General features: G+C 38.1%; 2 protein-coding genes across 7 annotated transcripts; one reads left to right on the forward strand and one right to left on the reverse strand.

Annotated features, from left to right (window-relative positions):
• The first annotated feature begins 215 nt into the window (after nucleotides 1-215).
• On the forward strand, nucleotides 216-6,288 carry LOC141652962 (uncharacterized). 6 transcript variants are annotated; one of them, XM_074460588.1, is made up of 7 exons: nucleotides 226-335; nucleotides 2,244-2,392; nucleotides 2,886-3,915; nucleotides 4,461-4,662; nucleotides 4,835-5,125; nucleotides 5,356-5,567; nucleotides 5,764-6,288. In XM_074460588.1, exons 2-7 carry the CDS (start codon nucleotides 2,380-2,382, stop codon nucleotides 5,972-5,974), a joined length of 1,959 nt encoding a protein of 652 aa, XP_074316689.1. In that variant the 5' UTR covers nucleotides 226-335; nucleotides 2,244-2,379; the 3' UTR covers nucleotides 5,975-6,288. The 6 variants fall into 6 exon arrangements, with proteins under 6 accessions (XP_074316686.1, XP_074316685.1, XP_074316687.1 ...); XM_074460587.1 differs by having other exon boundaries at nucleotides 227-335; nucleotides 2,025-2,392; XM_074460585.1 differs by having other exon boundaries at nucleotides 216-335; nucleotides 2,244-3,915.
• A 696-nt stretch (nucleotides 6,289-6,984) lies between these two features.
• On the reverse strand, nucleotides 6,985-12,295 carry LOC141652963 (uncharacterized). Its single transcript, XM_074460590.1, has 5 exons — nucleotides 11,720-12,295; nucleotides 9,731-9,843; nucleotides 9,270-9,638; nucleotides 7,799-8,582; nucleotides 6,985-7,300 (listed from the first exon to the last, which is right to left on the reverse strand). The coding sequence occupies exons 1-5, from the start codon at nucleotides 11,991-11,993 to the stop codon at nucleotides 7,230-7,232; spliced, it is 1,611 nt and encodes a 536-aa protein (XP_074316691.1). The 5' UTR covers nucleotides 11,994-12,295; the 3' UTR covers nucleotides 6,985-7,229.
• Between the last annotated feature and the right edge of the window lie 404 nt (nucleotides 12,296-12,699).

Raw genomic sequence — 12,699 nt, forward strand, 5'->3', positions numbered from 1 at the left:
TATAGTGTCCCTTATCCACTTTAACCTTGTACTCGATAAATTCGATTATATGAGCGTACCCTCCGTACTCTCCTACTCACATTATACCGATTCCGAGCTCAAACCAAATTTTGACACGAAAACCCGAATACACTTAAATGACTTGTGATCAAAATCACTAACAAAATACATATATGGGGTCTCAATTTTCCCCTTTATCTGATGTGTTGTTTCGCTTTTGCGTCTAAAACAGCAATCAGTACATGACATTGGAGATGCCTGATCCGAGTAATGATCCAGTTTACAACAATGAGCAATGCTTAGGGAGTCATCATCGTGCATTGAAAGAACTTGATGTATGAATAACTTCCTCAACTATCATTTCGTTATTAACTGTAATTTCTTTGATTTCCCCGCAAGTTTAGTGCGTGTTGCGTGTTTTGTGTTTTGGGCTGTGTGCTGTGTGCTGTGTGTTGTGTGTGGAGATTTGATGGACTGAGTAGGCATATTATCATGATGATTTGTACGTCTCTGCTGTGATTTTAACAACTCGCAAGTTGTAAACTATTGTAATCTCTTATTTGAAAGTCTTTGTAGTTAGTTATGGAATTACCGCCGCCACCCTCGCCACACTTTAGTATGATATTGTCCACTGTGGGCCAAACCCCCACGTTTTTCCAAAAGGTCTTGTATTAATGTGGTGGTGGGTACCTCATAAGCAAGAGATACCTTCTTTATTTTCTCCAATACGGGACTTCAATTGTGCACACCCCAACCCTCCCCTTAAACCAAGACCACATAATCCTTGTCGTCCCTTCCAGTGATTATTCACTCTATCTTGCACCGCTGTTATCACCCGCCGCCTGATCTCCACAATACTAGAGTCTCTATCGATACAAAGTACACCACAAATTTCCTTCGCGGGGTCGCACTGAGGGCTCTTTCTCCACATTGGGCACCCATGTGTTGCTCGGACTCTTCAGTATTAGCTTGCGTACTCGAGTCGGACACTCCACACTTGGGTGTGGGTAGGACACTAGGACACTTCACTTTAGACCAAAAACATGAATCATTATCGTAAATTTATGAATCCGACACTCCGACACATTGAAGGAACAGCGGCCATGCAACTCCAAAGTCCAAACAAAGCATCATCAACATCACACTTGGAAACACTAATCACATTGTGATATGTCTTGATTGTTTCATTCGAAACAAAAACACATTCTAATAAATCAACTGTGACCAATTTGATAAAGTATTGTTACATATATATGAGGTTATTAAAAGTTAAAAGGTCACAATCAAATTAAAAGGGAACAATGATTTTGCTATGGGGAGAGAATTATTTTGCGTACCACTTCTTAATTCTCAGTTACACTAATAGATTCTGTCACTTGACCGGTTCTCAACTATGAAAACAATCAAGGGGATGACCTTGCTGGTTGCATATATAAAACTATCAGTTGCCTTGTATCTCTGAAAAGGATGTTTTCCATTTTCCATTATAGTATTTGGTGAGTTCCGCTAGCATGTAATTGTCGTAAGAATGAGTTTATAAGTAGGGGGGCCATAGCTAGCAAGTTGCAGTGTGGATTATTTCTATTTTCTATCCTATGCCCATTCCACTGTTGAAGTTTATTAAGTGTGTTTTGAATGGAGTTGAGTTACTTGGTTGGGGTATTTTAATGGGGTTAAATATTTGATCGATTTTAAAATTATCGAATTTCAAACTTCATATCTAAATTTTCCTCCAAATTTCTAATTCCATTGTTACTGAAGTGTGTAAAATGAACAGTCTAAACAACTTCAGAAAAGTTGGAGGTTCTAAATTCATTGCTTCATGTTATCACATTCCACAATCCACGGTTATTAACCAAATGGTCCCTTAAGGGTTACGTCTATTGTTACTGTTTAGAAGAGGTTAATTGTAATTATGAATCCTAACAGAATCACGTTTTACTTTGCGTTAAGACGGAATCTTTATTCTCTTTTTTTGGACGGAAACCCCTTAGTGTACTACTCCCTTCATTTATCTTTTGTAGTTGATTATGATTGGCAAGACTTGGCAAAATCCATATATATAATAGTACTATCTGGGATGTCACCTGGTTTGGCTGAGCCCAAACTTTATATTCATCCTGCAAATTTTCTTTCTTTTCTGCATATCCATCTTATTATATTCTTATTACACTTTCATTTGCATCTATCTCTAATACAAGAATTACTGATGATGGACATGCAATCCATGTCTTATTGCCAAGACACCCATGCAGTTGACATCCAAGATTCTAATACTCCGAATGATACAAGCAGTATGCCTCCTGAGCCGGATGAAAACCAGCCACATCACAGTGTCTTTGTGAGCTGTTTTCATTGGATACTCATGGCACTGTGGCGATGTATAAAAGCAGTACTCTTTCTTCTTGTATTCATTGTGTTATACCCTATTGGTGTGTTAGTGGCTGTCATGCTGCTTCTCTGCATTGTTTTTATTCTCTGGTTTATTGGTACTGTTAGCTCTGTGACATTTCCATTTCTCCTAGCCTCATGGTTGGTTTTACGATTTTCGCAATTCGTTAAGCGGGCTCAAGATTATGATAAAGTTACCCAAGTTAAGATGTTTGTTGAATGGTACATGTTTATTAATTGTGCTCTTCTGGTATTCGCCATAGCGGAATTTGGTACAAATTCTGTAATAAACATGAAGATTGTAGGTAAACCTATGTCACAATGGGGAGAGATCATTTTTTACAAGATCCTTCGCTTATTTGGGATCAGGTTCATCCTATTTTGGATCATCTTCAAATATATGCCGCGGATGACATTAGAGCACAATGAAAGCGGGCTTAAAGTTGTTCAAACCACCTGCGACATAGTTGATTGTCTCCTTTTTTTGTATTCAGGATTTGTGTTGATCACTTCTATCCCCCAGCATGAATTTCTTGGATTGCCAATTCTCATATGGTTTGCGGTACCCATATTCGTGGTCATCGGTTGGAACATCATTACTCTATCAACTCATTTGATCGTGTGGTCGATACACCAACTTATTTCTTGGTATCTTAATCATGTACATGACAACAATGAAAGATCGCACAGGTATTTGCTTTTAGAGAGACTTCTAAGTGTACATTTCCTTGTGTACTATGGTAATGGATTGAAAAGGAGCTTTAATTTCATGCTGAGCTCATTGTTACTTCTGCTTGTTTGGGTCTTGTATTTTGCGGCTCACTTAACGAAAACCGAAGGTTCCAAGGCGAAAACTGTGAGGGACTTTGGTACCTGGACTTGTACCGTTCTGTTAATTTTATCCTTTCTCTGGATACTTAAAGATTTTGTGTTGCTATTATGGGAGGCAAATGCGGTGTACAGCAGATTGTCTGCTAAAATTGTCGAGGCTCGGAGATCCTTATACTTTCTTGGAATTATCGGTCGCCGTAGTCATGATATTCTCAAGCTAAGGTACTCAGAGGTAAGTCGGATTGATGAAAAAAATGGGGCTCAAATTTTTGTGGCTAAGAACTTGGCCGGAGTGGACGTGTACTATCAAGATAAAAATGACGAGGAGGACAACGATGACATGGGGCCCAGGGAGGGGATCAACGATGACATGGGGCCCAGGGAGGGGATCACAGAAGAAAATGATAAAAATGACGAGGAGGACAACAATGACATGGGGCCCAGGGAGGGGATCACAGAAGAAAATAGCAGCCAAGATATGTGTAAATTGTCTCATAAAAAGAGAGCAAGGGTGAGGCGTGACTTGTTACTGCCAAAAGAAGATACTATGACTTTGTTTAACATACAACAGGTGGCTCAATACTTCCTTAATGCTGCGGATGCATTGTATGAAGTTAAGACCTCTAACATCGCCAGAAACCTCAACGCAACTCCTAACATCGCCAGAAACCTCAACCCACAAGGTGACCACAGGTGAGAAGCTTCGTCTTCTATGTTTTCAAGATCTATTTCCTTTTGGTTTCTATGATAAACCATGTCACAAAATGAACACATGTCTCAAACTCACACCAAGAGAATGACTTCCAGGAAGGGCTGGTCAACCGTAACGAATGCAGGTTTTGTTGGGCCATTATCATCAGCTCTGGTCATCATTGGCTAATAAACCGAGTTTGGTTTAGGTCATTATTGGACCAAGTTGTATGCAGTCATTTCACATATTTTAAAGTCGTATATAATTAGTTCATGTGTAAGCTAGGCTTTGAGGTCCTTTTTTAGGTCTAGTCTATCTTATATGGGTCATTATTAAGCATATATGTTATACGAGTTGTTAATTGGTAAGTTTGAGTCGTCATACGAAATTCAACAATCCCCCCCCCCCCCCCCCCCCCCCCTAGCCCCGCGCAGGAGTCCTTACCTCACACTCCGGAACCTAGTGACATGCTAAGGATGTATCATTAATCTTATATTTATGATATTGTAAAGCATGCGTTTCACAGCTAGATACTTGTTTTTGTCAGGGATATTTTAAAGAAGCTGATTGATGGAAAGAACGGTAAAATTTTAGAGAAGCCGGTTTATAAGAAGAACAATGCAAGCGATGGGGCCGAAAGCTCACCCAAACCTGAAGTAGAAGATAGTGAAGAATGGTGTGATTTCGAGCGCTTGCTGAAATTGGATTCCTCTACTTGTGTCTCTCCTAGTATAGTGAAAACATGGCTGGTAAGTAGTAATTCTGGATTCCTACATAGCTATTTTCAGCGTCAGTCTTTAGTTTGTCATTGAATTTTGTTCAAGTCTCTTAACTATTAGACTTTGTCCTCTCACATTTATAGCTTTATAACAGCTAAATAATTCATAACCTTTAATCAACTGTTAAATTACATTGATGCAGGAGAAATCGCACAACAACTGTTTATTTCTTGCGAATACGCTACGCAGTGCCAAGGAGGTTGTGGATTGCTTGAACAACATCATTAGCATACTTCTGATTTGCGCATCCATTATACTCTGGTTACTTTTTACTGGAATAAACACAGACGGGCTCCTTCTGGTTGCATCACCTTTATTAGCTGCAACTTTTGTGTTTGGAGATACTTGTAAAACCTTATTTCAGGGTATCATTTTCGTCTATGTGGTGCATCCTTTTGATGTTGGCGATTTATGTATCGTAGATGGAAGAATGGTTAGTTTATCAGCCTTATTGTTACTTTTGTTTTTAAGATCGTTTTCCATGGTATTAGATTTGGGTTAGGGCGTCATATTTGCAGGTGATTTTTCCTCCAAAAAACGAGATCAAATATGGCCAAACTTGAGATTTGGTACCATGATGCTTTCCTTCATTTTTTGCCAGAGCATCGTGCTCTTGTAAGTAATTTTTTCATAGATTTAAGGATATATGTACCGCTTTTGCAGATGGAAGTCAAATCAGTTGGAGTATGGAAAACCATGTTTTCGCACATTGAAAAAATTGGTACTCGCGAGGAAGTGATCTACCCAAATTCAGAGCTAGCTATGAAGACGATTATTAACCATAAAACTGAATTTTATTGGAACGATTCAGTGGAGTTCGACGTAGAGCATTTGGACAAACAGCGGATCAAGGAACTAAAAACGCAAATTGAGAGGTAAGATTGATTCGATCCACTAATAATATCTCAGTATCTTTATGTTTCACTGAAAATGATCAATGAACTCGTGTTTCTTTTGTCATGTCATGTTTTGCTGTTATTTGACATCGTCTGTGGAGGAGACTAATGTCGTTAAATTTCATAGCAATATTGAGGAGTATTATTGAAACTGTGCTTGCTCATGTATAATCAGTCTCCTTGCTGATGGCAAGGATGCATCAAAGTGTGACCCGCATCAAGTGGCGGTGCTATCAAGTAGTGATGACGCCAAGATCATTGTTCGTTTCAAACACCCTAAGTGCCAGGACTGTATGACCAATTTCGAGTACGTCAAGACGAAGAACGCCCTACGATCTGCAATCATTCTCAATGTTCAGGAACTTCTAAATAATATGGAAGATTAAAACTACATGTCTGCATGTATTTCGCGCCTTCTTGTGTGTGACCTAGTATTCAGCTTGTGGCACTGGTGATGGTTACTCTGAGACTCTAACTAGTTGCAGCGATGGTGGATGAGGACCGAGTTACTCATTCCACATTGAAGGAACTGGTCATCGACACAAGTTTCATGTAAATGAAGATGTCCAAAGATTTGATAGAACGAAAGCGTTTGCATGATGTGAATATGATGTGATGTACATATTGTTTGAATTATCAAAACATTAATTTTAATCTGAATTATTGTGAATATATGATGTGATATACACAGTTTGATTTATTAAAACTTCTAATTCCGAATTATTCAAAAAAAAAAAAATAATAACTTTCAAATTTTACCAAGGTAAAATATGGTCAAAGTTGATTATGTTTTAATTATCAAAGACGGTCTTAAACAAGAATCACTGAAACTCAGCATGACATGTCTCCCTTAACACATCCTTCTACCCGAATTCCGACATTACTTGAATAAGCAATGTTTGGTCTCTAGATATAGAATATTGACAAGTCATAACAAACATAAATAAAGGATAGTTCCTAAGAATAAGCAAACCCAGTTGGCCACCAATATCTGAAGATGATGCCATTTTAGATGTGACATTCAAAATTCCTGCTCAAACTTCACACCATCAACCATTCAACAGCAACTTTCTATCAACTACATTACGTTAACATCTCAGGAAAAAGAGATCAAACCAAATATAGTCCCAACTACCGCTTCTAGAGTTTCGATAACGATTATACATACCCGAGTTTTATCATTGTCTATTTCCAAGGCATGTACATCACAAATCTGGATACCAAAATACCGCAGTAGCGCCTCTAAATAGGAATGAAGGGGTGTTTCCGACAGTAAGAAGGGCAAAAATGTATTCGGTAATTAATTTTTTAACTTGAGGCTAAAACTTTTGCAGAAGAGAATTCATTACACAAAGAAGTGGCTGTGCATTCTCATCAGTGGCCTGCCACTTTTGTGACTTTGACCCTAAGAATGCTTTACTTGTGTGCCACTCAACATTTCGAATCGTATATTTACATGTACACCAAAAAAGAAAGAAAACACCGTATATTCACTCGGGCAATGGTGGGGAACGCCCTTTTTTGGCATTGCTCCCACTTGTAGGATCCGCCAATTTTTCTTCTTGTTAAATGACCAACAAGTCCATTAGATGCCATATAACTCACCTAAACTGAAGAACAGACCGCATTTGGAGCATTTGACTACGGAAGCCATAATAGAACTACTAACAGTGACAGTATCCAATGGCCAACCATCATACGACCCCCGGAAGCTGCAAAACACAGTAATAAGCTCATTAAAAACTTCTTCATAACACAATTTCCAAATTACGGACACATTAGTGTCAACAAACAGATTATTTGACCAAAATGCCTTGTCAAACTTTTGAACAATTTTAACTTCCAAACACACAGGTTTCCTTGATGGGTGATCCTACATCGCATGTTATAGTAAAATGTAAAATTGCCTTACTGGATGATTTTTTTCGGCAAAATGGTGTTATGCTTGCTTAAAAAAGCTATCTTTGAAAATAACCATCTAGTAATATAGACCTCTAATCCTAGGGTCTAGGAGGTTTTGCTCTTGATGCACGCACCTTGACCAGAAATACAACACCGTTGAAGAAAACAGTCCAGGGAAATACATGAAACACGATGCATTTAACTGATAATCTTTGTGGAACTTGAAGATTTACGAAAAAAAACACTAAGCACTTAATAAAAGGTATGAACATGTAACGAGAAAAGGAAAAGCTTTGTTTTATACTCACATGGCAAGGGCGCAACTGACGGTGACCTCTTTGGAGGTTGAGGACCCATTTCACTTCCTGATGGAGGGGGATGAGCACGGGCATAGACAACATAAGGAAAACGACTAGATGGAGAAATCTGATGTGTAACTGGAGTCGGTGGCTTAGCTTGTCGATGAGGCAATGAAGCCTTATGATGGTGATGTGGCGTGCTAGGGGGAATAGCGATAGGGATAGGAGAGTGTTGAGGACTTTTTCCTGAATGCTTACCCTTGAACCCAAACCTGCAGCCAGGAGGACTAGCATGATAACTCTTGACAGGTGCAGGGGCCTCACGGGGGCTTGCCGGATAGCTTTTGACAGGTTTAGGGGAAGTGGGTGGAACAGCTTGGTAGCTACTCTTAGGAGCAGGTGAGACCTTGACGGGACGAGGAGCTCTTGCTGGTGGATAAGACGGTGGAATAGAAGGGGGAGGGGAGTAAGTACTATGGTGGTGGTGATGGCTATGGTGGTGATGGTGATGGTGGTGGTGGTGGAATTGAGGTACGGGGCCGGGTGACGGAGCAGGTGTTGGGCTACTTGCACCACTAGCAGGGAGTATTGAGGAAAGGCTAACTTGTTTAACTTTACCAAATACCGTGTTGTTAAGGCCAAGATTCCTGGCGGGAGAATCTTTAATTGTTTTGGCCAACTGCTTCATCCTAGGCACGGAAGGAGCCCCAACTGTCAGCACAACAGAAGCTTGAACAACAGCTGGGGGTGCGACAGTCGAACCTCTATAGTTTGTCAGGCGAATGTACAACGTCTGCATCCACCAAAATTGAAACCAGTTAACCTCACATTTGCCATCATTTGCCTCAATATGAAGAGCATTCACGAATCGGATAATTACTCCACTAATACAGTACTTGTGCAGTGAAAGTTAGATCTCTCCAACAAATCATACGTGCCAGGGTATGGGATCATTATTTCAGGTCATTTCAGGTATGTTGTTCTCTAATCATTTCGACTTATTCGGGTCATTTTCGGGTTGTCTTTAGGTTGAGTGAGTTTTGTCAGGTCCAGTTAATAATATGAAACAAATGAATGGCAACTACTTCGTCAAAATATCAAGTCATGATGCATGACAAGTTTAATGAAAACTATGAAACAATTATTTATTTTTTTAACAAAGCCCCAGAAAAAGCACCACAAATACTACTATACAACCTGTTGTATAATAACCATTGTACAACCCTATACATTAATCCGAGCTTATGTGTAATTTTTCTGAGTTTTGTAAGAGTTTATGTTTTTTATGTTTAGGTGTGTGAGTTCAAAAACTTTAGAGTATAGCTCAAATTCTTTTAAACAAAACTTGAAAACTTTAGTACACCGCTCGGATTCTACATCATACAACTGCATACAACAGGTTGTATAATCCACTCATTGAAAAAGCACAAAGGAATGCAGAAAGAGAAGTTATATTCATTTAACAGTTCAAAGAAATTACCTCTTGAGGAGTCAAACGCAGCCCGGAATTTAGTTGGTCAAGCAATACCTCAAAGTTGTCTTGTATTTGGAGGATAGAGTTATTTAACGTGAAGTTGAAATAAATCTGAACTTTTTGTAAAGGATATATATGCTGGGAAGGGGTTATAGTGATTCCACCAGGAAACTTCAGCACCTCAAAGAAAGATGGCTCACCGAATAAGGATGTAGTCAAGAGTAATTTATTCTCTCGTGTAACAAAATATCCAAAATATGATCGAATCAAACTCAGTTCAGCCAGGTTTATTTTGGAGCGTTTAGATAAAGGATCAATCCCAAACACAACATTTGTTGAATTTAGTCCTGAACTTTCCAGAGATAAAATCACGACCTGATCCATCAGCAAAAAAAAAGGACATCGATGAGAAAAGTGTCGCAGTAAAGATAAAGGAGCCAAATACATAAGAATCATTAGAATATTACTTTTGCATTAGCAGCTTCTAACTCGTCATAGATGTCCGCTTGAAGCTGAGAAACATTGTCTTTCACATAGGATAGAGGCTTCTGTAATTTAAAACTCGCCACAATGGCGTGACCTGAAAATTTGCAGTTACTTAAAATCAGAAAATTGTTATAAATCGACATATTAACAGAAATTTCACTAACCTAAAACCTGAACCCACTTAATATTTGAAAATTTCAACTAGAAGAGTAGCAATGAAGAACGCAGAAACAGGAAATAGGGGAAAAAACCAATGAGCAATGCATGAAAAGATAATTGCATGTACTTCCAATCAATTCTAATTTGGAAATTTGGATTTGATCAAAGAGTTGGATAAATACAGCCGGAAAGTGCAGGTAAAGGATAGCTCGCGAGCCAAACGTCACTCTTTTCCTGGTATTTATCAATTTCCATGTATCAAGTGGCAGGAATACAGCCAGTCAACCACTTTCGGCCATGGACTACTATTGGGGTACACCTTCACTGCGAACATGGGAGATGGATACTTAAGCCCCCTATGAAGTATGTACCAGCGATCAAAAGCACATGGCAGTGGTTTAAACTGAAACCATCACAGAACCTGCAAGAATCAGCTCAAAGGATGGTACATTGAAGGACTTGAAGGTGAAACACTGAAACTTGCTTCAGCTAATCCTACAAAGTTAATCCAAATGATTAATTCCTCACAAATGTAGAAGATTGCCGAAATCCTTGATATTCTTCCATAGACAAAACATTCACCCTAACAGGAGAAATCAAACACTTAGCTCCATCTTTGGATATCTCTCAATCAATCCCATTTGACACAAATATCACGCTTGTCCAGACTGATTACTCTTTGAATATCTCTTAACTAATTGAAATTTTGCAACATCAAACTAGCCAAGCATTATGTCACCATCTGGTATCGACCATCTAGGCCTAACAAGATCATGAAACATTGAAACCACAAATCAATTATGTTCTTCTGCAACCACTCCTAAAACATTGAAAGCTTCTCCTCTACATTGTCTCGAGTTTATTCAAGAACCGAAATCATAAAGGAGTTGGTTTTTGTTGGTAGAACAGTAGCCAATAGCAACCTCATCTGCCTCCAAATCATTACACTGAAGTACATGCTGGAACTGAATCAATGATAAACACAATCCAACTAAGTCAAGCCATGGTATCAAATCCAGTAACCTCTTTGTTGACTTAAGTCCTCCCACAGTTAAAAAGGTTTTCGAGCCTTCAAGCAATATAAACATTAGAAGGTGATACCACCCTATCACACCACCTCCAAGTCTCAAACTGTATTATGCAGATTGCAGATACATCACCCACCGTCGTCCAGTGCTAAATTCAAGCTCTAAAGCTTAATTAAGAGAATCAAACTATACATTTATCGAATCCGCCACGCACCCACCACTGTAATCACATCCTACATGCTAAAACTACATAATAATCAGCTAACAGGAAACCCAATTACCACAATTTCACACTTCAGGAACCAACTTTCCCAAAATGAAGCATAATTAATGCACTTACCAGGCCACCGACAGAAAAAAAAAATGATCAAATTAAAAAGGGATTTTCTCAACTAATTACCATTCAAAGATCATCATAACAACATTGAGTACTACACACACATAATCAATCAAATTCAAACAAAACACACTTTATTCCTTAACCAAAAGCTAATTACTATTACTTTACAATAATCACACCCTAATTCAACAAAATTTCACATACCAATTTACTAAAACTAACTAAAAATTACACACACTCTCAGTGATGGATCTTCAACATTGAAAACTTCGAGATTTTTAGTTAAAATTTTCCATATCTTTCCTAATTCTCGCCCCTAACTTAAAATCCTGGCTCCGCCACTGTGACAGTCGAAATGCAATACAAATGTAGACTTCATAAACTAACATAACAATCAAAAATCAGTAGAAAACAGAATTAGATTAACAAGAAAGAAGCCCAACCTCTAAACCTTGGATCTAGATCTTTATCACCTAGATCTGAGAGCTTCAAAAAAGGTGGCAACCAAAAAAGAGCAGAAATAAAAACAGAAAATCCAAGCAAAAGTGCAAAAATACACTTAAGCTTAATTAATTTATTAAATTTAAACCAACAATTACAACAACATCCTCTTTGTTCTTCTTCTTCTCTTAATCTTCTATTTGCTTCTTCTAATGATGCTGCTTCTGCAGCTGCAGTTGATGCAGCAGAAAATTCATCATCTTCTGCTTTACCCATTTTTTTACACACAAATTAATTATAATTATGATATAATTAGTGTAATGTAATGGGTAAATTTTTAACTACAAACCCAATTCAATTGATTGAATTTTGAGCTCAAAGTTTTCATCTTTTTTAATTTTTGTGAAAGATTAGATGATACCCAGATAAAATTTTACACTGGTTTGAGAGAGAAAGAGAGGAAAATTGAGTGATAATAATAAAATTGGTAGGGTTGTGGATGGTTGAGCCACAAAGTGGAGTTAACTTGCTATGAAATTTTTGGTATAGCTGTAAATTTGCAATTATAATTGTTGGATAAGGATCGTTTTGCCCAAATTTTTATTTAAGACGGATATATTTAAAGTAATAACATGGGTCAAATCGATAAATTAAACAAAACAATTTTTTATTTTAGACGGGCAAATTCGGTCTGAAATAAGACGAGATTTTGTTGACATTTTATGATTATATGTAACCACAATCCACAATGGTCCAGCGAGTGTTACGGCTTATAATAACCTGTTTTTCAGTGATCGCATTTGACTGTCAAACGCTCACAAAATTCTATCTTATTATTTAAGACCAAAATATTTCATCTGAAGGGGAAACCAAATAACCAATGTCTAGGAAATGACTTTGTATGGATAATACTTAAAACCCGTTTTACCCATTAGACGAATATGACCGTTTTAAAAAAGATCAACTGCGGTCAGTGTGAAAT

The sequence above is a fragment of the Silene latifolia genome, chromosome 4, assembly GCF_048544455.1.
Source record: "Silene latifolia isolate original U9 population chromosome 4, ASM4854445v1, whole genome shotgun sequence".
NCBI lineage: Eukaryota > Viridiplantae > Streptophyta > Magnoliopsida > Caryophyllales > Caryophyllaceae > Silene > Silene latifolia.